Source organism: Sinohyriopsis cumingii, chromosome 15 (genome assembly GCF_028554795.1).
Source record: "Sinohyriopsis cumingii isolate HCF-2022 chromosome 15, ASM2855479v2, whole genome shotgun sequence".
In the NCBI taxonomy this organism is placed as follows: Eukaryota; Metazoa; Mollusca; class Bivalvia; order Unionida; family Unionidae; genus Sinohyriopsis; species Sinohyriopsis cumingii.
In genome coordinates, this window is record NC_142975.1 from 121,313,639 (window position 1) to 121,341,115 (window position 27,477).

At 38.0% G+C, this 27,477-nt stretch overlaps 1 protein-coding gene and 1 pseudogene across 2 annotated transcripts in view; one reads left to right on the forward strand and one right to left on the reverse strand.

Annotated features, from left to right (window-relative positions):
• Window positions 1–27,477, reverse strand: part of LOC149782617 (ultra-long-chain fatty acid omega-hydroxylase-like) — a 104,007-nt gene that overhangs the window by 27,311 nt on the left and 49,219 nt on the right. For both annotated transcript variants that reach the window (XM_089934101.1, XM_089934102.1), the window contains exons 6-8: window positions 15,365–15,427; window positions 14,833–14,956; window positions 3,254–3,386 (exon numbers count right to left, since the gene is read on the reverse strand). In XM_089934101.1, coding sequence (XP_089790227.1) covers window positions 3,254–3,386; window positions 14,833–14,956; window positions 15,365–15,427 — 320 coding nt within the window. The remainder of the gene's footprint in view (window positions 1–3,253; window positions 3,387–14,832; window positions 14,957–15,364; window positions 15,428–27,477) is intronic.
• On the forward strand, window positions 5,042–6,967 carry LOC149782618 (uncharacterized; annotated as a pseudogene).

Consider the following 27,477-nt stretch of genomic DNA (forward strand, 5'->3'; position numbering starts at 1 on the left):
GCGTCTGTGCGGAACCATTTAGGATCAACTATAGATGATAATATGTACTATGGTTAATATCCCATGTCGATTGAACTTTCCATTCAGGGCGAAGCGATACCACGACCTTTAAGGTGACTGTCTTGACGGTAATATTGAATGTCAGAGCGGCACCATTTCATTCAGGACCAGCTAGACGCCATAAGAAATCTTTAGGTGAAACCCCCTTGTTGATATTACTGTCCATTCAGGAAGAGTAGTCATAACACAATTTTCAAGGGGTCCGTTATGACAATAGTGGAAGTTTGAGGAACGCCGTTTTCATTACGTACTAACTAGACCTTGGGACGAATGTGTGTGCAAAGTTTTATGGCAATCTTCCACGTAGTTTAGGAGGAAACCAATATCAAATATGCGATAATGGGCTAGCAGAGCTAAAACAGCAAACTTCAAACAAATTTGAATTTCGTTATTACTATAAGAATAAACATTATTTCTGCAGAAAAATATTGATTTTGTACTCAACAGATGTAAACAGACAATTACACTTTAATCAAGACCTTGCGTTTATTAAATTCATTGTCCGTATTCTTAAAAGTCATCTTATAGTAAACTTTTGCAATAATCAGATTGTCCCGTTATCTCACATGAAATCGGGAAATTTATTTAAATTAAATCTTCGAGTTTTAACTTAGAGGAATTATGCAATTTGGCAGATTATCCGCCCAAAAATGAGAAAAATATGTCGAAGTTTGTTTAGGAACGTTTCCCATTTTAAGCACAATAAACATATGTTTTTATACTTTTTTATAGCATAGCAAACTTGAGAATTATCTGCACATTAAAATCTGAACAAAATGCACTTCTTAAAAATTCCTTCTTTTTTCAATATCATCATAGACATAAGCCACCCACAAAGTTTGTTCCAAGTCTGTAATGCAGAATTAATATTATTATACAAAAAAAAATCTTTTGTAAGACATACAGACCTTGGACATTTTACCTGGAAACTGTCACAGTTCTTCCTTATATAAAAAATGCAAGCTATCCACAAAGTGTAATGTCTGTAGATACTGGAAAACCCAAGTTTTAATGGGTGGACACAAAATTTGCAACATCCGAAGGACAACACCATAACAAAATAAGCCCGGGCTTATGACAAGTGTATAAAACAAATTAAGATGATATAGATGTATATGTCACAAATGCATATACCATCTTTTTCCCCGTGCTTAGTAATTGTCACAAATATATTCACCATCTGTTCTTTTCCCCCGTGCTTAGTAACTGTCACAAATGTATCCACCATCTGTTCTTTTTCGCCGTGCTTAGTAATTGTCATAAATGTATCAACCATCTGTTCGTTTTCTCCGTGCTTAGCAACTGTCACAAATGTATCCACCATCTGTTCGTTTTCCCCGTGCTTAGTAATTATCATAAATGTATCGTCATCTGTTCATTTTCCCCGTGCTTAGAAGTTGTCACAAATGTACCTACACTCCTTTCTTTTTCTCCGTGCTTAGCAATTGTCATAAATGTAGCCACAATCTGTTCGTTTTCCCCGTGCTTAGTAATTGTCATAAATATATCGCCTTCTGTTCGCTTTCCCCGTGCTTAGTAATTGTCGCAAATGTATCCACCATCTGTTCTTTTTCCCCCGTGCTTAGTAATTTCAGTTAAATGAACATTACACTACGTAGTGAACGGCACCTTTTACATTGAACATTTTTAAATTCAGTCAAGATGAACGTTAAGCACTGATTTATATGTTTCATTGTGCAGTAAACTTTTTCTTTTATTAATGTGAATATACTAAAATATTTGACATTCAAAATAATTTATATTTTGTACGTCTTCAGCTCATTTGTAAAACTCATTCAAGAATGCATCGAACTTAATTTTGTTTACTGATTGAATCATTCATTATTGTCATTATTTCTTTACTTACTGTGTATTTATATATACTTTATCTTCCATACTTACTTAATATATACGAAAAATTGATTTAGAGACTTAGTGAAAGTAAAAATGCATAAATGAAAGTGAAAATATGAAAATGATGGCTTACTGCAGCTGAATTTACTGATGTGGAGAAAATCTTTATTGTGGAGGGAAAAAATTCATTCAAGAATTACTGCATGATTTAGAAAAATAATCCGACTAATCAGACGATTATTATATGGAGAAAGGAGTAAATAAGAACCATGAAACATCAGGGTACACCGTACACCAAATATCCTTCCAAAGAGATTCACTGTTAGTTGAAATACTTGTGCAAATAAATGGCATTCACTTTAAATGTGTACGAATACAGTTCCTGTTGAAATGGCTGGATGATATCCGTACCGTGATGGCGGAATGTCACGTGGTACAAATATATAAGCGCCCTTTACTTTAATGGAAAGGCGTATACAGAGCACCTCATTGAATCTGTGTTCGCCATTCTTTTAAAGAAAGCCTCGAGTGGCTAAGTAGTCAGAGCATCACATTTTTACAGATCAGTTACACATTTCACTTTTAGACAGTAGACAGGCAAATCAGCCCCACATCGGTGATGATATTGATTTTCAGGTAGGGGCTGATGTCGTCCTATTCATTAAAAGCTGCAATTATCTACAGACAATTATAGCTGCACACATCGGTATACATTTTATATACTTACCCGTATTTCTCATGTCTGTGGAGATACCGTCAGCTGAATGGTTCGTTTGGTGACATGTACATTATATTTCCAAAACAAATTCTATATTTGGTGACTTGTTAATCCACGTGGAATAGCACCACCATCTGTCATGTAGCCATTTTGAATTTTGCGCCCGATATGACTGTAACCAATTATTGGTATGTGTCCAAATTGTACGCAGGTTTGTTCCGAAATGATTTGCATGCAGCAAAATATTTTTTAATGAACAGGTGCCATCAGACCCACATATTGTCCATCGACATCGACACAGATTTGGGGGTTGATTTATCGGACTACTCACTTCTATCCGCGTGAGTTCTAGCCCCAGCTCGACCAAAGTGGGTATGTGACAAAGGATGCTAATAGCTTCCATGAGTCGGTGGTTCTTCCCGTGGTATTCCTTCCACTAAATACGCTGGTGCCATATATAGCTTATCCTGTGCTGAAAACTGGCACCAAACCCCACAAAACCAAACCATTATTTTAAAACTTAGAGTATCAGCAATAATTCGACAGACGATCTTTTTCTATTTGGGATACATACGATAATTTATATCTTGTTTAATATGTCACCATATAAATTTATCTTGCCTGCAAACATGAAGGTGTCCACTTCCTGTCGTATCTCCTCATCAGTCATTCCCTGTCCGTTCTCGTCACGTGCTGTCAACAAAACGTCCAGGAAGTCCAGACGTCTTTCCTTCACTTGATCCGGGTTCTCGGCCTGCAAAGAGATTGTGCCAAGTCACACAGAAACGATCTTAGACCAATGACTGATTTTGACAAAAGTTGATTGCATTCTAGAAAGAAATATATATATATATATATATATATATATATATATATATATATATATATATATATATATATATATTACAAATCACAGTCCTTTCAAGATGCATTGGATCCAGCAAGGAATCAGGTATTATGTCAGGGATTGATTAAGATAAATGCAATAAATTGACAACGAAGAGCACAAAACTATAGTCTGAATATACCTCCTCATTTCTTCGTACTCTCCTATAGATTTAAAAAACGAAAAGCACAAATGAGAAAAAGATACACAGAGCTTAGTCAGCTCATTTATTGATCTATAATTTGAAACCTGATTATGCCCAGGTGGAACTCTAACTCCTTATCGTCTGCGTGTTTCATTCCAATCGTAAGTTTTTAGGGTAAAAGACTACCCTGTTCACCGGCCATTTCCAGTTCCTAAACAAGTCCATTTTCAGCGAAGGGGTGTATGCACGATGAAAATATATGTACATAGAAGACATATACTATGTCGTCTGTTTCCAAAATTTAAAATGTCGAACCAAGCAAATGAAAAGAATGGCAACACATTTGCCTTTCACGTGGATTTAAAAAGCAATGTAATTTTTATGTGTGCAAAGGGATATAACTTTAAACTATCAACATTATGGTAATTTACGGAAATATCCGGCAGTTACCGAATAGGATGAAAAACGTCACAATGTTATCTGAGGAGATCAATTCGCCTATAGTGTATCCACCATGGCGCCGTGTTAGTATGGAAAGTCCGTTAAGTATGAAAGGCGCAGAGAATGCTGGTGTTAGGGCCACGATGGTCACATTCAGGTTAGAAAATATACATAAATGAATGAATTGATTAAGTTCTGTGCACATTTTATCACATTAAATATTTCCGTTATTGAAATCGGTAGTGGGGTACAAACAAATGGGACTATAGTTTCTAACTAGCCTGAGTGCCTTCGATGCAAAATAAGTCTTTTTTTAAAGGCAAACACAAAACAGAGACAAGACACACAAAAAACCAGAAAAATTTATGAGGTTACAAAATATTAAATTACTTTTTCTACAGGAATAAAAGCTTAAACGTTTTGTATATTTCAACTAGTTTACTTCAACTTGATGCAGATGTAAGGTCATCCTCCATTTTGTGGGTCAATGATTTTGTTTTGCGTGGCTGTTCATCACTGAATAGAATTTGCAGTCGTACAATGGTTAATACATGCTGGGTTAAAGGTTGTACAAACCGTGCAGATGATTCTGTGAAACGTAGTTTTTACACTATACCTGTTGTGAGGAAATTTTAAGGCTTTAAGTGATGGGCGACGACGGACATGGTTGGCCAACATAAACAGAAACGACCTACCTTCGAAGCATTAAAAAATCTGCTCAGACCACTTTATTAAAGGTACTTTCATGGTATGTTGTACATATTAGTATCATTATTAATATCAGTAGTAATAATATATATATATATATATATATATATATATATATATATATATATATATATATATATATATATATATATATATATATATATATATATATATATATATATATATATATATATATCACAGAAACGTAGTAATTTGTGTCCGGTTTCGCTTTGTTTTAAATCTTGAAGTGCATGTGAACTACAGTTCTTACCAGTGTTGTTCTAACAAAATTTATGCTGATAATTCAAATGTGTATTCACGATTCCAACTAAGTTTTAACCAATACCACATATAATGTATCTAGTCACTTTGAATTATTTACTAAGTTTTGTTTCGTTTTCTTTTCAGGAAAACCTGCAGACTCGTATAATCCATCAGATCCAGATTGGCCTCCCACCCTTAAACTTGGTGACTTGAAACCCAAGAAGAAAATGAAAATAGTGGAAACAGATATGATCAAACTGATCAGTCATTAGCATGTCAACATAGTTTATATATTGTATCATTTCCTCAGTTTGACCAATGTCACTCAGTTTAATAAAGTACATTATATTCATATCCGAATAAGAAATATTTTTCATAATATGTATTTACTAAGGTTTTACTTTTCTCATAATAATTACGTTGTTAATATTTAAAATACCATACTACTCCTTTATAAAACAAACAGCTGCCTTTCCTATAATTTCCTTAAATGTGTATTTAAAAAAAAGTTGATATGTTGTAGAATCAGTGGTGTAATTCTAGAGTGAGAAGGGAACGCCCTTCCCACCGCAATACGCCCCTGGTTGTAATCTCATATATTCTATTTGATAGAGCTTCAGGCTTAAACATTTCTAAATTACAGGTAAATTACAGGTAAAACCGAATGCAACACAGACAGTAGACCAGCGAAGAATATGACATAGCTAAAGTGTTGCTGGATTTGCAGCATTTTCATGAAACATATCTTGCCCAGGAAGGGGATGAATCTGCTGATCACAGGGTCAATTCTATTTGTTCTTTTACAGTCAAGGGAAAGATGGAACCTGATCAAGATCTAACACCAAAGACTAACTCCGTTAGCCAGAGTGTAGTTGACAGTGAAATGTAACACCTGATTACTGAAAATACATTGCTGAAAGATAAATTAAACAGCTACAAAATGAATCAGGAATCATTTTGTGATAATGAAGATAAAGTTAAATATTACACTGGAATTCAGAGCTACATGACCCTGGTTGAATTTGTTACTCCATACATTATAACCAGTAGAGGACTAGAAGTTGGGGAGTTTGAAAAAATGATAATGACACTAATGAGACTTAAGCTCAACCCTCCCTTGCAAGATATTGCATATAGATTTCAGCTATCAACATCAACCGTGTCAAGGACATTGCAAGATATTGCATATAGATTTCAGCTATCAACATCAAACGTGTCAAGGACATTTTTAAATGTTATTCATGTTTTATATATTACATTAAAACCTCTTCTGTATTGGCCTGAGAGGGAGCAGCTTCAGCTTACCATGCCCATAGAATTTAGGAAAGACTTTTGTCGAAAAGTGGCCGTCATTATTGACTGTTTTGAAATTTGTGTAGAGACCTAAAAGCCTAATGGGGCGAGCTCAGACTTGGTCATCATACAAGCACAACACCTCAGAGATCTATTTCTATTCTTTTAAAAGCATGAGGCGGTAGGGCAAGTGACACATAAATGAAAACTGGATTTTTATCTAAGTTATTGCCTGGATATTATGTTAGCAGACAGGGGATTTAATATTTCAGACAGTATTGGAATGTACTGTGCTAAAGTTATTACCCCATGTTGTACAAAGGGGAAATCACAATTGTCTCCTATTAATATAGAAAATAGTAGAAAAATTGCACACTTGCGAATTCATGTGGAACGTGTATTTGGCCTGCTACGAAATACGTTTACCATTTTTTAATGAAAGTGCCCAATCGATTTCCTCATGAATGACAAAGGAGAATTTCCAATTGCCGACAAAATTGTTAGTGTTGCATGTTACCTTACAAATATGTGCGAGTCAGTTGTTCCATTAGAACAGTTAGGATCTGTGAAATAATCATAGAGTTATTACATGTATATGACGTTTAGTATTTGTTATTGTATGTGAAACATTCTTACAAAATTATGTCAACATTAAATATTTGTCAATAACTCTTTAGTTTAGTTTTGCTGGTTATAGATGAGAAGATCTTATGGATAGTCAATCAATCTGTTACCATTAGTTGGTTTATGCCACTCGTCCTAAACAAGCTGTGGGATTGTCACTGAATGTTAGGCACATATTCATTCAATGGACTGATTGGTTCTCATGAAACATTGCTTCTCGGACAGCCAATATGGTTGTCACAGAAGTCGTCATGAAAATCTTGTTATGACTACTCTGTAATGTGTGCTATAGAATAAGCAAGATATATAGAATACAAATAGAATAGAAAGCACATTTGTACAGAGGAATGAGTTACTCGCTTTTAATTAATATATAAGCATGCATGAAAATTAAAAAAGGTGCTAGATAGCACTGTACACTCAACACAATATCTACCACCCCCAATGACACTGTCATACTGTACAAGAAACACAATGTGCTTGTATATTAAATCATGGGTTTTTTTTACATGCAAATGTCCTGAAAATGGTATTCTAACACGTTTTAGGCTTGTTTGCTTTACTGCCATACACTGGACGACATTCTGGACAATAATATGATCCTTTTGGTGCTCTGGTCATTTTAATGCACCTAATGTGAAGCCATTTCAATCTGCAGTTTTCACAGGGCACTTGACATAAACAAATTAGGTCAGTGTTATTTCCAGACACAGTCTGTCCATCATTGCTGGTGACAGGGTTGCAACATAGATGCATGCAGCTTCCTTTCCATTTGTGCAATAGGTTCAGTGCCTGCGGACTGTGGTCGGGTGAATAATTTTCCTGTCAGTTCAGACAGTAAAACGTGAACAAAGAATGCTACTGACCTTACTTATATATCTTGCCATAGTTCAGCGTTTGGCAGAATCCTTTCCACATATATGTCCTTCTTTGTCCAAATAACAAAGTCACAAAATTTCTTATTACTTAAAATGATTTGTGTTAGCACCTGGTATGAAATATTTACATTTTTAATCTGAGTATCTCTCACACAATATGAACATTTCACTTCCACTATTCCCTCTCCGCAACAATTACACGAAACAAGAGCATCGGGAGATGCTCCGATATGAGGTAGTTCACGGTAGATTATGAGGCCACATTCAATAACTGTGAGACTTTCATGGAGAGGAACCGCTCCGGTGGCCTTGTGGTTAGAGCATCCTCTTCGGATGCGATAGGTAGTGGGATCGAACCCCGGCCGAGTCATACCAAAGACTTACAAAAATGGCACTAACAGCTGCCTCGCTTGGTGCTCAGCATTAAGAGGTTAGTGTTAGGTCTGGTCGGTTTGGTGTCAGGATAATGTGACCGGGTGGGACATCATGCTACATGTCTGCAGCATGATGCCCCAGTGCTAGACATCACTATAAACTGCCACATTGCAGCGATATGAATGAAAAACGGTTAAAGCTATGTTAATAATCCAAATCCAAATCATGGAGAGGCCCTAATTTGCTCGTGTAGGCATTAACTGCGCCTTTTTTATGCTGGCATCCCTACTTTGTTGCCTTATTATAAAATTTCACTAGGTAGCATATGTCTCTTATGGTGGAAATCGATGGCTTATCAATGGAAGATGTGCACACGACTTTCATTCTTGATGCTGTTATTCTTCCCGTTCTTAGCCGGTGCCAATTTTTACACTCAGCTTGTCCACGAGTGAGCCTCTATGCATGTTTTGTCTGTTCTGCAGTAACATTAATGACATCTGTGAGTTCACGGAGAGGCTTTGGAAGATTAGTTCATGCTACTGTAGGAATAAAATGTTTAGCATACTTGGGCATGATTGAAACCACTACAGGTTTGGTTTTGGTCGAAAATAACTTTGATGTGAATTCATCGAATGCAGCATATGTTGATGCAGGAACATATGGGACAGTTGGCTTCGGATTATTTTGTTCCTTGTTATGTGTGGTTCCACAGATGTCATTTTCCAGGTTCCTTTTCTTACTTTCAGCTGACGTGAAATCAGTTTGAGAAATTTCTGCATAGCCGACCTTGTTAATGCTTGACTGTAGTAACCAGTATGCTTTCTCCTGAGTAACTGGCTTTGCATTTTATAGGCGCACAGCTGCTGAATGTAGAAAAGTAGTGTACCGATATGACTGCATGCCTCTCCAAGGCCAGCCATACAATTACAATGGGTGCCTCAACAATACCCGTTTTGGCTGCAATTATCCATGGCTTTAATGATGTGTCATTAAGACGCTGTGAATGTCATACCTAAAAATGCAGAGAGAAATTTAGTCAGTTCTTTGGTTATTTTGAGCATTTCTAAATGAAATATGTGCATATGTAAACTTTTGCAACATCTGCATAAGAAAAAAATATGTGTTTACGGTCTCCCCTCAATCCATGTTTTTCGTTGCCAACCCTAGAAACCCACCCCAATGGATAAAAAATACCCCTAAATTTACCAGATATACAAGGATGACAATCACTTATTATGAGTCAGTGATAGAATGAAATTTAATACTTCATAAATTGACCCCATAAAATAGATATAACAATAACTACTTTTGTAATGCTCTATACGAAATGGTATGAAGTAACAAATAATGAATATAAACTCACCTTCGCAGTTACCAACGCCTTGTTGCTCACTTAGACTGCAAGGACGTCTTTGACCCAACAATTGACAAACTGGTTGTAAGCTTCAAGTGATTTCTAAGCTTTAAAATCTTCTAACGTGTAAGCACATTTCGTGTTTACCAAATAATTTAAAATGTCAATATAGGTTATCTCCGGAAGGCACTGGACGTCACTCGTCATTTTTCCTTCGTCCATTTCATACGGACCAATTCCACCCATTAAGCTTAGCTTTGATTCTTATCTTTCCAACACTAGTTTTTCCAGTCCATCTTTGTACTTTAGCTTGACTTTCAAGCCATCTCTATTTAAGAACTGATTCCTTGAAAATTAAATCAGATTTCATCGTTAGGCTTGGCCGCAAGTCTTCAACTTGATGAGATTGACCCACAAAATGGCGACCGGAAACTAGTTCAGCTCACAGGCGAAAGTAATGTGAACTATGTATTGTCCTAGAAGGAGAAGGAAAACACCGATTCCAAACATCTGCTGCCTTGTGGCTATACCCACTCATGGGAAAGGCTAAGGGAGTAAACCCCGACAGAAAATCTGGAGACGGAGTCCCTACGGCGGTCTGACATTGACTTCAACGTCATTCCGGCAAATCCTGAGACGCCGTTGGTGCCAAGGTGTATCGGCATTCGTCGTTCCCTTGGGCCCACCAGCTGCGTGCAGAGGGGGGATCTGCTGCATGGACATCAGCTGATTCTCCATACCACACCGCCCAGGCTTCATAGCTCCACTGGAGAGGACACTCCAGCGTCGTCGTACGGCTTCAGCACAACACGAGAAGTAGCAGTTTACCGGTTCTAAGTCAAAGCTCGATTGGCGTAGAGCTTGGCGCCAGGGGTTACTTTTGACGGTGGGAGAGATCACCAGGTCTCACTGGACAGCTACCGCCCGCCTCAAGCTGGGCATCTCCCGGTCAGTAAGGTGCTGTCCGCCATGGCCTGCCTGCTTCACTGGGTGTGTGGAGCTTAGAGAACCATCTCGACAAGTGGGCCACAAAACTCCGCACCAGGAAAGACTAAAAAAAGAAAGAAGAAAATTCCAACTCTTCGTTTTGCAACCTGGAACATCAGGACCATGTGTCCTGGATTGGCCGTTGACCTACAGCAGATCGACGACGCACGAAAGACTGCCGTCATTGACAGAGAACTCTCACAACTGAACATCGACATTACCTGCCTCCAGGAGACCCGACTGGCTGACAGCGGCACCATCAGGGAAGCCAATTACACGTTCTTTTGGCAGGGAAAACCCTCGGATGAACCTAGGCAGCATGGTGTAGGCTTTGCCGTAAAGAACACGCTAATCGCCTTCATTGAACCTGACCTACAGCAGATCGACGATGCACGAAAGACTGCCGTTATTGACAGAACTCTCACGACTGAACATCGACATTGCCTGCCTCTAGGACACCCGACTGGCTGACAGCGGCACCATCAGGGAAGCCAATTACACGTTCTTTTGGCAGGGAAAACCCTCGGATGAACCTAGGCAGCATGGTGCAGGCTTTGCCGTAAAGAACACACTAATCGCCTTCATTGAACCTCCATCATCAGGTACTGAGAGAATCCTTGCCCTCCGGCTGTCAACATCCTTAGGCCCGGTCAACATCTTTAGCGTGTACACCCCAACCCTCTGCTCCACTCACGAGGAGAAAGACAAGTTTTATGAGGCTCTGGATCAGGCAATATCCAGCATCCCCAACAATGAAAGCCTTTACTTACTAGGAGACTTCAATGCTAGAGTGGGAGCTGACCATGAGGCCTGGTCCACCTGTCTCGGCTTTTACGGAAGGGGCAAGATCAACGAGAATGGTCAGCGACTGCTGGAGATGTGCTGCTCCCACAGCCTATGTGTGACCAACACTTTCTTCAAATGCAAGGAGATCCACCATGTGTCGTGGAGACACCCACGTTCACGCCACTGGCACCAGTTAGACCTCGTCATCACCAGGCGTGCACAACTGGCCAGTGTCCTCCTCACCCGCAGATACCACAGTGCCGATTGCAACACGGACCATTCCCTCGTGGCCAGCAAGGTGCGAATATTACCTAAGAAGCTGCACCACGCCAAGAAGAAGGGTCACCCACGCAACAACACCGGCTGTGCAAGCGACCCAGAGAAAACACATCAGTTCATCAGCAAACTAAAGGAAGTCCTCACCAAAGTGACACGTGATGACACCATTAACTCCAAGTGGTCCCATATCCGTGACTCTGTGTACAATTCAAACATCACAGCTTGCAGGAAGAGGGAGCGAAAGAATGTCGACTGGTATGAGGCAAACTAGGGGGAGATGGAGCCCGTGACTGAAACAAAGAGGAAAGCCCTCCTGGCATACAAGGCTGCAGCTAGCCCCAGAACACTACAAGTCCTCAGGATTGCAAGGAACAACGCCCAGAAGACCGACCGCCGCTATGCCATCACCTACTGCCTGAACCTTTGCAACAGTATACAGACAGCTGCTAACACCGGGGATGCAAGAGGAATGTACGAGGGTATCAAAAAGGCGACAGGCCCCCCAGCTACAAGACCGCCCCCCCCCACCTCAAGTCCAAGACGGGCGAAGTCATCACAGACCAAAGGAAACAACTGCAGCGATGGGTTGAGCACTTTCTCGAGCTATATGCAACCCAAAACAATGTCACTGGAACTGCCCTGGATGCCATTCCAGCCCTGCCTGTCATGGAGGAGCTAGACACACAGCCCACACACAGCTCGGAAAAGCCATCGACTGCCTTGCCTGTGGTAAGGCTCCTGGAAGCGACGGCATTCCCTCTGAAGTCCTCAAGAGCGGAAAACCAGCACTGCTCCAGCCCCTACACATACTCCTCTGCCTTTGCTAGGAACAGGGATACATCCCGCAGGACATGCGTGACGCCAACATCGTCACTTTGTACAAAAACAAAGGAGACCTTAGCAACTGCAACAACTACCGGGACATCTCCCTCCTCAGCATCGTCGGAAAATCTTTCACCCGTGTTGCCTTGGCGCGCTTGCAGATCCTAGCCTCCCGCGTCTACTCAAAGTCCCAGTGTGGATTTCGAGCCGGCAGGTCAACTGTAGACATGATCTTCTCACTACGTCAGCTGCAGGGAAAGTGTCGCGAGCAGCAGATGCCCCTCTACATTGCCGTCATAGACCTGACGAAGGCGTTTGATCTGGTTAGTCGGAGTGAACTCTTCAGACTCCTGCAGAAGATTGGCTGCCCTCCACGTCTGCTTGCTGTCATCATGCACGAGAACATGCACATGCACAGCACAGTCTGTTTCAATGGCGCAACATCTGAAGCATTCCCAGCCATCAGCGGAGTCAAACAAGGCTGTGTCCTTGCGCCGACGCTCTTTGCCATCTTCTTCTCCATGCGTCTCCAGTATGCATTCAAGGACTGCAGCGAGGGAGTGTACATCCATAACAAGGCTGACGGCAAGCTGTTCAACATCGCCCGTCTCCGTGCTAAGACTAAAGTCACAGAGGTACTCATCCGTGAGTTGCTCTTCGCCGACGATGCAGCCTTGACGTCACACACGGAAGATGGACTTCAACAGCTGGTATGCCGCCTCTCCCATGCTTGTAAGGAATTTGGACTGACCATCAGTTTGAAGAAAACTAATGTCATGGCGCAGGACGCAGACTCCCCTCCCTCTGTCACCATCGATGGGTACAACTTGGAAGTTGTCGAGAACTTCACATACCTCGGGTCTAACATCTCTAGCTCACTCTCCATTGATTATAAAAGATAAAACAAGCTGAAAAGAGAGCTAGAAAGAAGGATAAACAACAGTTTACTTTGGAGCTACGCCATCGTCTCCCGTAGACGGACGGATGCCAAGACTGTCCTAGAAATCGATGAGCCATATAGCCATCTGTTTTTTTTATGTAAATTTCAGTAAGCGCAAATTATATCCCGGATATTTCATTGTTACAGTAGTAAATATAGGCTACTGGGTGACTAAAATTCAAATTTTGATAATTATCTGAAAGAAATTGTGCCGTCTGCAAAAATATGATTTTATTTGTGCATGGTTGTATTTTTCTAGTCCTCTTCGACTTAATTCTCTGGATTTGGTTATCAAGCTTTCATTCCTGTAGAAATAGTCATGTACACTTTTAACCAGGCACCAGTACAAACACTAACATTTTAATGCTGAGCGCCTAGTACAATTTTTGTAAGTTTTTGGTATGACTCGGCCGGGGTTCGAACCCACGACCTCCCGCTTCCGAGGCGGACGCTCTAGCCACTAGGCCACCGACGCGGTCTGAATTGGATTTGTAATGTAGCTTTAACAAATCATTACCTTGTATTTTGTTCGTCCCAGATTTCCAATATTCTGGTGTGTATATGTATGTATGTATGTATGTATGTATGTATGTATGTATGATGTATGTATGTATGTATGGATGGATGGATGGATGGATGGATGGATGTACGTATGTATGTATGTATGTATGTATGTATGTATGTATGTATGTATGTATGTATGTATGTATGTATGTATGTATGTATGTATGTATGTATAAAGTGGATTTTTAACGTTGATTTAACAATTTTTCAAAAGTCCCATCGCTACGATGTCTGCAGTGTGACAGTTCATAGTGATGTCTATCACTGGGGCATCATACCGCAGACATGTAACATCATGTCCCACCCACCAAGGCACATTATCATGATGCCAGGCCGACCAGTCCTAACACTAACCTCTTAATGCTGAATAGAACAATTTTTTATAAGTCTTTGGTATGACTCGGCGGGAGTTCGAACCCGCGAGCTCCCGCATCCAAGCCGGATGCTCCGACCACTTAGACCACCGGAGCGGTCTCATACAAACAAGTCAGAAAATCTGTATCATATTTTATTTTATTGATCAGACCATTCGAAATTATTTTTTGTAACTCAATCAGAGGAAAGAAACAGGATAAAAATCTAAAACATTTCATAGAAGCGCCTCCATTCTAAATCATCTAACTATGAAGATAACTTACATTGGAAACGCTTTAGTTGATTCGCACGAATTTGTAAGGGTAGAACTGAACCAGATCAACCTGCAACAAATTTGATGAGAACGCCAGAGAACACTGAAAATATAGATTATTCTTAAACACATATTATCTACAAATACATATGAAATTATGGAAATTATTTCATTTTTTCAGTGATCTTACTATCCTGAAAGAAAGAAAAAAACAGTTTAAAATTACCAGTGCTTTTCTGCGAGATTGTATTATCTTCTGTGCAAATTCATGGACGTAGTCACATAACTCCTGAAATGTCTTCCCGTTTTTCGTCCAGTAATACACAAAGTCAGGATATACAAAAGGGTTCCTATAATAATAATAATAATAATAATAATAATAATAATAATAATAATAATAATAATAATAACAATAATAATAATAATAATATGAACAACAGCAACAACAACAATAATAATACTAATTATAATAATAATAATAATAATAATAATAATAATAATAATAATAACAATAATAATAACAATAGGAACAACAACAAGTTTTTAAGGAGAAACATAATGCAGAATAAATTTGACGTTGCTGGGTTTGTGTGGGGTTGAGGTAAATCGTTATAAAGACTTAATGAGAGCTAAGATTCAATGAAATAGAAAAGACGCTATAAATAATTACCTTGCAAGTGTTGTGGGAAGCAAATGTTATTAATGCTATTATTGTGTACACGATACTAAGTTTGGGAAAAACGATGTTAGATACTTACAAAAATCTCTCAACCGAAAGAATTGATAGCGTTTTCACTGCAGAGACGTAAGGATGGTCATCCCTACAATATATAGGAACATAATCTGTCATAAATACACTTCATAGGAACATGATCTGTCACAAATACATATCAATATATAGGAACATGAGCTGTCACAAATACACAACAATATATAGGAACATAATCTGTCACAAATACACAAAATTATATAGGAACATGATCTGTCACAAATACACATCAATATATAGGAACATGATCTGTCACAAATACACAACAATATATAGGAAATAATCTGTCACAAATACACAACAATATATAGGAACATGATCTGTCACAAATACACAACAATATATAGGAACATGATCTGTCACAAATACACATCAATATATAGGAACATGATCTGTCACAAATACACAACAATATATAGGAAATAATCTGTCACAAATACACAACAATATATAGGAACATGATCGGTCAGATTCACAACAATATATAGGAACGTAATCTGTGATAATTAAAAAGTAATGCTACAGTTTATAGAAAAAAGATATGCCATGATAAGAAGTCTTCTAGTGGAAACCCAATGTTGATGTGGACTTCTTTTTCAAAGGAGCACCAACAAGATTTTCAGGAAGGATGCCATGGTGGCCTTATTCTATATCGGGTTGGCACCATTTCTATTTAGTGCTAACTAAACATCACAGGAAGTGTTTATTTAAAGTAAAATGTTGATAAAACCAGCCGTCTGGGAGAAGCAGCGATAACAAGACTTTCAAGACAGATGCCATGGTGGCCATATTCTATATCGAGTTGGCACCATTTAGTGCTAACTAAACATCATAGGAAGTCTTTAGTGAAAGTACAATGTCGATAAAACCTGCTATCCAGGAGAAGTAGCGATAACAAGATTTTCAAGATGACCAGTTTGGCTGCCACCTTATAGATCAGATTTGCACCATTTTCTATAACTTCCAACTAGAAAGTGACTGAGTGAAAGAATCTATACCGATATAAACTTTCATCCACGGAGAACTTGTGATAACAATATTCCAAGATAGTCACCGTTGCATTCATACTAAACGTTTGAATGGTACCGTTAGGACCAATTATACAGCACAAAACGTTGCTTAGTAACACAGCATATTGATACGACTATCCATTCAGGAGGAGTAATGGTAAAAGTAATTGTACACGGGTCAATGGACATCAGATCCGCGCCATTTTAATTTCGTACGAACTAAACATCATAAGAAGTTTTCTGGTGAAGCCACACGGCAGTATTAGTTTTAATTAAGGAGGATCAACAATGACAAGATTTTCAAGATGGCCGCTGTGGTAGCCATATAGGATAACATAAGGGTACCACATTTTCATTCAGGACCAACTAGACATCATACGAAGTCTTCTGGCAAACATTCCAAGGAAATATTACATATTATTCAGGAGCTGTTGTTATAACAATAAAAATTAAATGACCAATGTGGCGGCCAAATTTTATATCAGATTAACCCAATTTTCATTAAGGACCAATTAGACATCATAATAAGTCTTTTACTGAAACCCTATTTTGATTCAACCATTAATTCGGGAGGAGAGCAATAACAAAACTTTCAATATGGCTGCTTTTCCGACTATATTGGAAATTAAATTGATAACATTATGACCAATTAGCATCATAATAAGTCGTCTGTCTTCAATCCCCTGTCAATATGAATTTCCGTTCTGGAAAAGAAGCGAAAACAAGATCTTGAAGATTGCCTTTGTGACGGCCATTTTAGACAGTAGATGGACTGAACATCACAAGCAGCAGCAGGGCGGGCGAATCCTACAACGTTTAGAAGCCCCCAAATGCCGAAATAAGCCCTTTATAAAACCGCGATGACGCTTCATTGTAAACGCAATTGTCGCCGTCGTTGCTGCCCTTTGTTGTCGTTGCCCGCCCTGCTGCTTCCTGCGTCCTTTTTCGAAAATTAAGATCCTTATCGAGGTACGAAAAATTATCCAAAAATCGTATCTAACCCGACTCGATACCGTGTTCGAGGATCATGTAAATTTATCGTGATAAATCCGTGCGGTGTTGACTAGGCATGACTAAATAAATTTCTAAACTTATTGATATCCATATCACCACTGCACCAAGTCTGATGAATATTTCGTAATGTGTGTGTATCAACTCCGTTAAACACAGCAAGAATATTACAGTTATCTCTGATCACTTTAGGAATTTGTGTATATCGCTGGGTTACATAAATCACATCTGTGTTTTTGTGCCTGCCTCTGGAATATATCCTGGCAGGATTTGACTGTTTATCCAACATCACATCATCATACACGACTAAATTATTAATAAATCCATCAATACCATCAATACTTGGCGCTTCATTAATGTCAGTTATAAATTCAACAATATCATCTTCGTTTTCATTTAATGATTTTGCGCTTTCATTAAAATCTCTTAACACTTCGTAGCATCGTTGATCGTCTACACTTGGTGCTACCAAATACAACTTGTCCCACTTCATCTACTTCATTATTAAATTAAGTAACAACTGTGTCTTACCACTCCCAGATGGTCCAATTATAATCATACGAACAGAATTTGGTAGCGATGCGTGATGCTTAACTGGTTCTCGTTTCCTTGTTGCAGAAAAATCAGTAATTTCCATTAGATATAATATAAAATAAATATGGATTTGTATTGTGTGAAATGCAGGGCGCGCACGCCAACAAGTGATCTAACAACTATTACAACAAAAAATAATAGATCCGCGGTTACGGGCAAGTGTGAGCGAGGCGGTATAAAAAAGTTCAGATTTATCTCCCTGACTCCGTCAGCGCCAAGTAAAAAAAAAAACGAGGAGGTGATATTGCCGCCAAGTTAGGAAAATTACCAGGGGCTCCGTGGGCTAAATACGCAGAAGAAAAACATCTACCAGGGTATAATTATTGTGGTCCTGGAACCAGACTTGATATCAGACTTGATGACCAAGATCGACCAAAACCAGGTGAGTATCCGATAAATGCTATCGATAAAGCGTGTCATGCGCATGATGTAGCTTATAAAAGTAAATATCTACAAGATAGGCATCTCGCGGATGTGAAATTAATTCATGCGTTAAATTCTATTACTGACAAATCTTTCAAGGAGAGGTTATCTAGTTGGTTAATAAAATAGGCAATGAAATCTAAGCTTGTATTAGGTGCTGGTAATTAATTATAATGGAGTCGACTTATTATTCCCCAAGAGGATACTGGAGGGGTAGCGCAACAATTAGTAAACTTGCCAGTGCAGCAAAAGTCACACGTGATACTGCTAAAAAGTGGATATCCAAACAGGCAATATGGCAAATTTACCAACCACCGCCTAAACAAATTCACTTTGCACATTTTGATGTTAGTGTGACAAATGAAGTTCATCAGGCTGATATATTATTTCTGACACATGATAATATTAAAATCCGAAGACGTCAAATAACATATCAATACGCGTTAACTGTAGTTGATGTTGCAAGTAGATACAAAGATGCAGAACCGTTAACAACTAAAACAGCGTCTGAGGTTGCTTCTGCTTTTGAACAAATTTATCAACGAGGATCTCTACAATGGCCACAGTTGTTACAAGTTGATCCTGGCAAAGAATTTCAGGGTGCAGTATCATCGCTGATGAAGCAACATAATGTCAACATTAGACGAGGACATACTGAAATTCACCGTGATCAGGCAATTGTTGAACGATTTAATCGAACACTTGCTGAGCGGTTATTTGGATATCAATACGCGAAGGAATTCATTCAGGACAAGAGATCGCGTGAATGGGTTGCAAGATTACCAAGCGTGATAGCTGCATTAAATAATGAAATAACTCGAATAACCAACAAGAAACCTATTAGCGCAATTACCAAAAAGCATATACCCGTACGACGTGATTTTTCAGCACAACCAATACTGGGCAATGTCACTGTGAGATATTGATATGAACCAGGTGAACTTGACGGTGGTAAAAAAGAACGATTGATCCTATCTGGAGAAATCACCACACACAAGATATCTAACATAACTGGATCTACTGGTAGACCAGCAATCTACAGGCTGGATTCAACTGCTCCTCAACGTGGATTCACACGTGAACAATTACAAGTAATTCCCGAAGACACACAATTGCCGCCCAAATCACTTAACTAGCCAGCACCACGACTTCGATTACACTCAAGACATGTCAGCATCACATTTTGTCGTGTATGACCGCGACCATTATCTTTTCTATCTAAGGTGAATTGTCTTGGATTTTTATTAGTGTAACACCACAACATTATACAATTACAGCTCGCACAGTGATTATTCTATTGTTGTTTCAGTGTCATGATAAATTCAACATCGAGATCAAAATCGCGATTACTTTTTTTGTCACTCTGTTTATAACCAGTTAATCTTTTTCTTATTATATCGACTTGACTTTTGTCATCAGCTACTGACTCTTCCAAGACAATTCTCCGCAATAGAGATATTCTTCTGACTCTGGACACAGCTAAGTAAACTAAATTTGACCATTCGATGCGATCATCAACGATCCAAACAACTGTATCAGAATAGTCAATCCTTGAGACGAATGAATTGTCATTGCGTATCCTAGCGTCCACGGGGATTTGTTCATTTTTAGTGCATCTTCAACAACATTGATATCAACTGCAACAACATCATTTAATACTAAATTCTGTTTCTTTGTTTTCCCAGGAATATCAACGTCGATATTTTGTAACCGCGTATCACCTGGTCTATAACACAATGGCACTGGCAACATTGGAAATTTCTCCCGTTGTAATTGAAATAACTGCTGTTGAAGTGTGTCTCTGACTATCTTTCTACTTGCCACTATCAAATCGTTTGGTCTCCACGTTTGCAGAAAGTCGCTCATTGAAGTCTCTGAAATTATTTTACGCATAATTTCACGTTGAATTTTATTCGGTTGTAATCTGATTAATGTTTTAAATTCCTTCAACGTTGCATCAAGAGATCTATAATCATCAGACACTTCTTCATAACAATCAACGAAATCTTTTAATCACAAATGCGGAGATCGACCAACAAAAGGAGGTGGCTGACCGTGATCGCCGCACATAACTACTGCAGTATTTTTTGTTAGCAGCCAATCCAGGAACAATTTTAATGTTTCTAACGGCACTGTGCACACTTCATCCCAAATAATAATCCGCGGAATGTATTTTGTTCCCATTCGATCTGGAGTCCACACACCAGCGCTGTATTTGAAAAAGCTGTGATAAGTACAAGAATTTACTCCTCGTTGTTTCATTTCCCTGGCGAGTCTGTGTGTAGGTGTTAGCACAATTAAATCAGAATTCCGAAATAATTCAATCGCTCGAGTTGTCTTACCACAAATTCCCGGACGGTTCAAATAAACGGTTTTGTGTCTAGTGATTGGATCATTCACAGACGATGCAGAAGACATTTCTGATAATTCTGATTTGCAATAATTATCCTTAACCGCAACATCAGCGGATTCACAATAACAATGTAACATTTCCTTTTTTATTCTCCACGAACTCCACGATTCATCATTGCTTGTAAAACGAGCCAATAATTCTGAGTATCTTTTATTCAAGTAAAATGAATCCGTTGCAACTCTAACTGCAGTGTCGGGAAATCTATTTATCATTGATAGCAAATTTATAGAAACATAAGCCAGCATCGAAGATCTTAAATGTGTGTACTGAAGTGATTCTCCATTAATGAAACTAACAATTATGCCCAACCGTGTTCCGTCAGACAAGTAAGCGTCATCCCGATTACAAAATATATTTCTCGCAGCGGCATCAGCAATTATAAAATTTAATTCAGCATCATTCATAATCAATCGTAAGTGATGTCGTTTATGATCATATGCGCCACCTTGAGTAAACTTACCGATTATTCTTCTACCGAGATCTTTTGCTGTTTTTTTCACTATTGCTGAGTTTAATCTTAAGAATATTAGGAGCGTTATTGTTAATGACATCAGCAGGAGTATTTGGACACTCTCGTGCATATTCCTGAATGACTTCATTGAGACTGATACGCTCGGTTGTTGGTAACCAAACCAAAGACTGCGGTCGATATGATATAATCGCTTCACTGACAGTCAACGATACCAGTATTCGGCTGTCAAGCATATATCGCAATAACACTATTGGTGCCCAGCGCTTTCACCTTAGTGTCTGTCAAAGCAAATATAACAGCACGGATGAAGTTTTTCAGCTAGCGCAAAGGACGTTACACGAGCAAGTCCTGTCAAGTCAAAATCGGGTAAAGGACCATTTATAGCAACTCGCGTCATCGAGTTCGTGGGATGTCCAAATCTTTTAAAATATCCACTACACTCGTCCATCCCAAGAAAGCTTCCCGGATAACACTCAATCATGTCTACAGAAATCATCTCGCTGCGGTCATACTTGGTATTCCACAAACCGCCATGTCCATACTCGACACAACTCAATTGTATATCTTCAAGAAACTCACTTCGGGTTGGCTTCCATGAATTTCTCCCTCTGGCAGCATGGGCAGCAACTGATGGAACTGTAAAACAATTAGTTAATAACTGCTCAGTGTTTTCTGAATATTTCTCTGCGAGTTTTTTCATTTCTTGTTACAGAGATTCTGTCCGGTATAATTCACCGTTAGATCTTTCAAATTGATCATACTCGCCATATTCGGAACTTTTAAACAACCACATCGACACAGGGTCGTTTTTGCTTATCTGTTTAATAAAATCAAACATATTTTTACCAGCTGGCGGGTAATATTTCACAACACGATCCCACGGAAATATCGTAACTGCGTTAGTCCAAGCGTGAGCGTTATGATCAATGATATTTATTGGAGCTCCGTTCCGATTATATTTCGATTTGTATAATACTCCCTCTGTTATCGTTGTTATGGTTATGGGAAATCTTAGTGCTTTTTCTAGCTCGGCAACATCGTTTATTGATGCTCCTGTATCCTTGACTTTTTCAGCCCACGCTGCTATCTTGGAACGTCTTAGATCAGTTAGACCGTTTCCGCGCATCGCATTTTCGAAATGTTCCATTACTCGCTCGGCTACACAATTTAGCTTTGTCAAGGATGAAAATCTCATTGGGGCAAGTTTATTCATTTTTGATGTTTTTATCGGATAGATTCCATAAATGACCGCTGTTACAGGATACGCTCGAGCGTAATATGGCTTATCAATCCCAGTCAACATTCCTGGTTTGGAATCTTTACTTAACAGAACGGTTTTTCCGTTAGCAAGGACAGGGTCATTTTTATCACGGATAATCCACGTATCGGAATCTGCTTGCACAACAAACTTTATTCTGAAAAAATATTTCTGATTAAGGTAATCGATAATTGTTTTTGCCCGTGCATCATTAATTGTAGCATCAATGACTTCGTCGACGACGTCAATGTCGCGTATAATTTTGAATGTAGACCATATGTGAGATGCTCCATCATTAGGAAATTCTTTTTTGGCATTCCTGATAATATCAAACAGATCAGTCAGGGATCGTCTCCGCGAGTCAGGGGTTAGTCTGTCAAGATCGAATCTAGAAGCTTTCCAGGGTTTGATTGCAGATGATCTTTCAAACTCCTCCATATTATATTTAAGACAAACATTTAAATAAGAAATATTATATATATATATATATATATATATATATATATATATATATATATATATATATATATATATATATATATATATATATATATATATATATATATATATATATATATATATATAATGAATCAGTGCAAATGGCTTAATGTTGGATCTGTAACTCCTTGTAATAAATCCTGCAGAAAAGAATTCTGCGGGGAACATTCCCAAAGCATCCGAAGAGGGAGTTTAGGACCAATACCATGTCTGCGATGTGGTGTTGGGGTCAGAGATAAAACACAGTTATGTGCAAGTTGCGAGGGAAAGAGATACTGTGAACTTAAAAGATATTATAACCAAAAAAATAACGATGATGCGTTAAAAAGTGAGCGCGATTATTTAACTAAGTTCTCAGACAAATTATAAATTAGACAAATTATAAATGAGACAAATGACATTACTATTGTACAGTGAATCAAGAATTTGTCCCACACCCCATCATCAATAATTACGAAGCGTCAAGTAGTGGAATAGTCAGAAATTGTAGATTGAAAAAACCAGTTGGTGTTGTTAATAGTTCTGGTTATCTAAGTTTCAACGCTGGGAATAAAAACTATCTCTGTCATCGTTTCGTGTTCGAGTGTTTCTTTGGAGAGATCAAAGGCGGTCTTGTGATTGATCACGTTGATGGACAGAAACTTAATAATGAACTATCTAATCTACAAGCCATCACACAACGCGAGAATTCTGCACGAGGAGGTACCGGTAAATTTAGGAGCGTTACAAGGAAAGTTGTCAGATCTTTCAACATAAGTGCCCGTGAAGAGAAAATATTTAAGTCAATGTACGCGGCTGGCAAGTATTTCGGTTTTGATCCGCGTTCGGTCCAACGTGTTGCAGAAAATATAATCAAATCATCATTTTCATTTTGATAGCTGGATCATATTTTCTTATGTAGATGCAGATAACGGAGATAACTCTACAGCGACTGTGCAAAAGTCAATGATACAATTATCCCCCCTTGATAAAGTCAAGGTGACTTTGTCAAGGTGATTGTCCCTGAGACTGTGCAATACAGGTAAATTTATCCAGCGGGCAGAACTGTACACAGTTGTTTTTTTTACAGTCAATTGTATACACTTCTGCGCCACAGTCTATTTTCGCATTAACACTTCCGCGTTTGATAAAATCAACAATTGTCAGTACAGGTAAGTGTTATTTTTCATAAGATGTGTTAAAATTTAGATCCAACTGGATTTCAGAATTTAAATTTAAATTAAGCAGTTAACTGTTTGTCAATAGTTACCTATATGATAATTTTTAAATCCTGTATTATTAGATGAGACCGTGGTGCAGTTGTAAAGCGTTTTACTCTCGTCCCGACTTTATCAAATGTCAGCGGTTCGAGTCTCGTCACGGACACACTGTCGACGGTGCCCATTTAGGGTTTTATAATAATTCTGAGGGGCTCCAGCAGGGCCCTCGTGTAAATATCTCCTCACGTCGAATCGTGGGGGTGTGTTTTTCACCCCTGGGATTTTGATCTTCGGGGGTATGTACACAGACCTCCAAAAATAAACAGTAACATTGGATGCAGAAAGCTCTACGTCACATGGGTCAGAAAGAATGAGGCCAAAAATAAAATTACGAGGATGCCGAGAAACCATCAGAAAGGTTCTGTAAGACTGAGATAAATATCTCAAAGATAAAAAATCTCAAGTCTGAAAGGACCTCGTGAAACACATAGGCCAGTGCAAGAACTATGATTGATAACCGCTCATCAATAGTTACTGTTTATTTTTTCTTTTATATATATATATATATATATATATATATATATATATATATATATATATATATATATATATATATATATATATATATATATATATATATATATATATATGAATTACGAAAATATCAATGATGTGATTGTTGCTATTAAAAAATTAGAAGAGCGCGGATTTAATATATCCGATGAACTAAATCCTGAAAAAATCATGTCTGATTTTGAAACACTACATGAAGCTGAATATGGGGCGTTATATTTTGCCTGCTCAGTACCGATTAATAAAGATGATCCAGACGAATTTATATAAGTCGCTGGCTACAGTAGAAGAAGCACAATTAAATGAATTTGTTCCGTTATCTTGTGCAATTGAAAAAAATTAGGTTGGAATTAGCCCAAGAATATGAAACAAAGAAGGTTATAAATACCCGTGTAAGACTGCTAAAAATCGTATGAGTAACGAAGTCAAGGAAGTAAATACCTCGCTTTGATAAAATCAAGTACTTGGAAATGAAATCGCTTTGATAAGGAAGTAAAAAAAAGTGATAATTATTTTTTTACTTCCTTGTCAAGGTGACGAAGTGTTTTTACTTCCTCGTCAGTTCAATAATATTTCCCTTAGTCGATCGGATTGAATGCAAGAGTACGCGTAATTTAGAATTTGATCTTTATTACACCTGATCATACAAATACGTTCTTGCTGTAGTTTATCCAGCTGTGATTGGGTCAATAAGAAGTCTTCGTTACCGTACACATCAATAACTAAATCAACTGGGCCGACTAGAAACTGTGTGAATATGTTTTTTGATGTAGTTTTCAAGTACTTGCTTGTCGTGTATAAAAACCTTCACATGTTGGTACATTATATAGTTACTCGCTTGATTAATTGTCAGTAATATATATATATATATATATATATATATATATATATATATATATATATATATATATATATATATATATATATATATATATATATATATATATATATATATACTTTTTGCTGAATTCGCATGATTTTTACTAGTAAACACCCTATCAAAATTAGCAAATTGGTCAATTTTCATGATTTTTACTAGTAATTACCCTATCAGAATTGAGAAATTGGTCGATTTTCATGATTTTTACTAGTAATTACCCTAATTACCCTATCAAAATTAGCAAATCGCTCGATGTGTACAAAATATATATAAATAAAATATTTTACTGTTGCTTGCACAAAAATAAAATTATTATACTTGCTTGTGAATTTCAGTCGATTTCTATGATTTTTACTAGCAAACACCCTATCAGAATTAGCAAATCCGACGATTTCTATGTTTTTTACTGGTAAACATCCTATCAGAATTAACAAATCGGTCGATTTCTATGATTTTTACTACTAAATATCCTATCAGAATTGAGAAATTAGTCGATGTGTATGAAATATATATAAATAAAATATTTTTACTGTTCTAAGACTGAATAATCGTAAGATTTTTACGATTTCACAAGTAAATTAATATGTAGTGTTTCATTTCGAAAATCAAGAAGGTGGCCAGACTGATCTGTTAGTTTGAAATTTATTCTGGTCAGCCACGGATTATGACATCGTAGATAGACTGGATTGATTGGCTCTTGCACGATTAGAAATCCAGGTGGTACATCTTTCGGGGTTAATGAATAAAGGACAAATCCTAGCTGGACTTGATTTGATAATGTCGGGTCGGTGCTGTAGCTACCATCGATTACATCATATGCAAGGTTGACGGCGACCACTTCGGTTATATTTACGATGCCCGGAGATACATGTCGGCCTTGCCCTTCGGGGTCATTGTTGTTCCGGAGAATAGTTGGATCCGGTAGTGTTCGTCTGTGTTGTGCAAGTATGTCATCAAAGAACTCATTAATTAGATCATTGACGGATTTTTTTAGCTCGGGTACTTTATACCAGAGAAGTTTAAAATTTGGTAGATTTGCCTCTGTTATTTTAAAAAAGCTTAAAAATTCTTGTTGAGATTTGTCAACTTAATCTACTACCACTTCAATTAATCGCTGATTGAAATATTCCATATCGAATGCGAGCTGATTTAATACTTCTATACGCGCGATAATTTCACTGCGTAGCGATGTGTCAAAAAGATGTTCTTGAAAAAGTTGTCGTAGCAGCTGTACTTGTTTTTCATGTTCTTGATCAATAAATTTAAAAGCATTATTAATCATAGATAAAGTTATATGTGCAGGCCCCTCTTCTGAGATAAAAAATTCCCATCTGATTTCAAAAATTTCGGGTAAAACCTGAAGATGGGCACGTAATGCCGGTCCTTGTATTAGAGCATTTATAAAATTTAAGTACACCGGGGCGATTTCGTGATATGACTTATTGTCAGTGACATAATCAGACTTTACAGGCGCTGGTGGTATTGGTGGTGCCGGTGGTGGAATTTCAGGCCATCCTAACACTGTTCTGATCGAACTCTGATATATATCCACGGCGTAGTGTGGGGTGCTTATTTCGATGGCAGAAGACAGCGTTGGCTCATGAACAGTTATTGTTATTTTGGATTCTTTTCCTGTGATATTTTTTATTCGACGTTGTAACTCTTCATTGATTTCTTCGATTTGATAAGACCCGGTTGGTAACCCAATGACATTCCAGTCTGGTGTACCATCTTCTTTATTTTTATTTGCAAACACAAGCGAATTATTTGC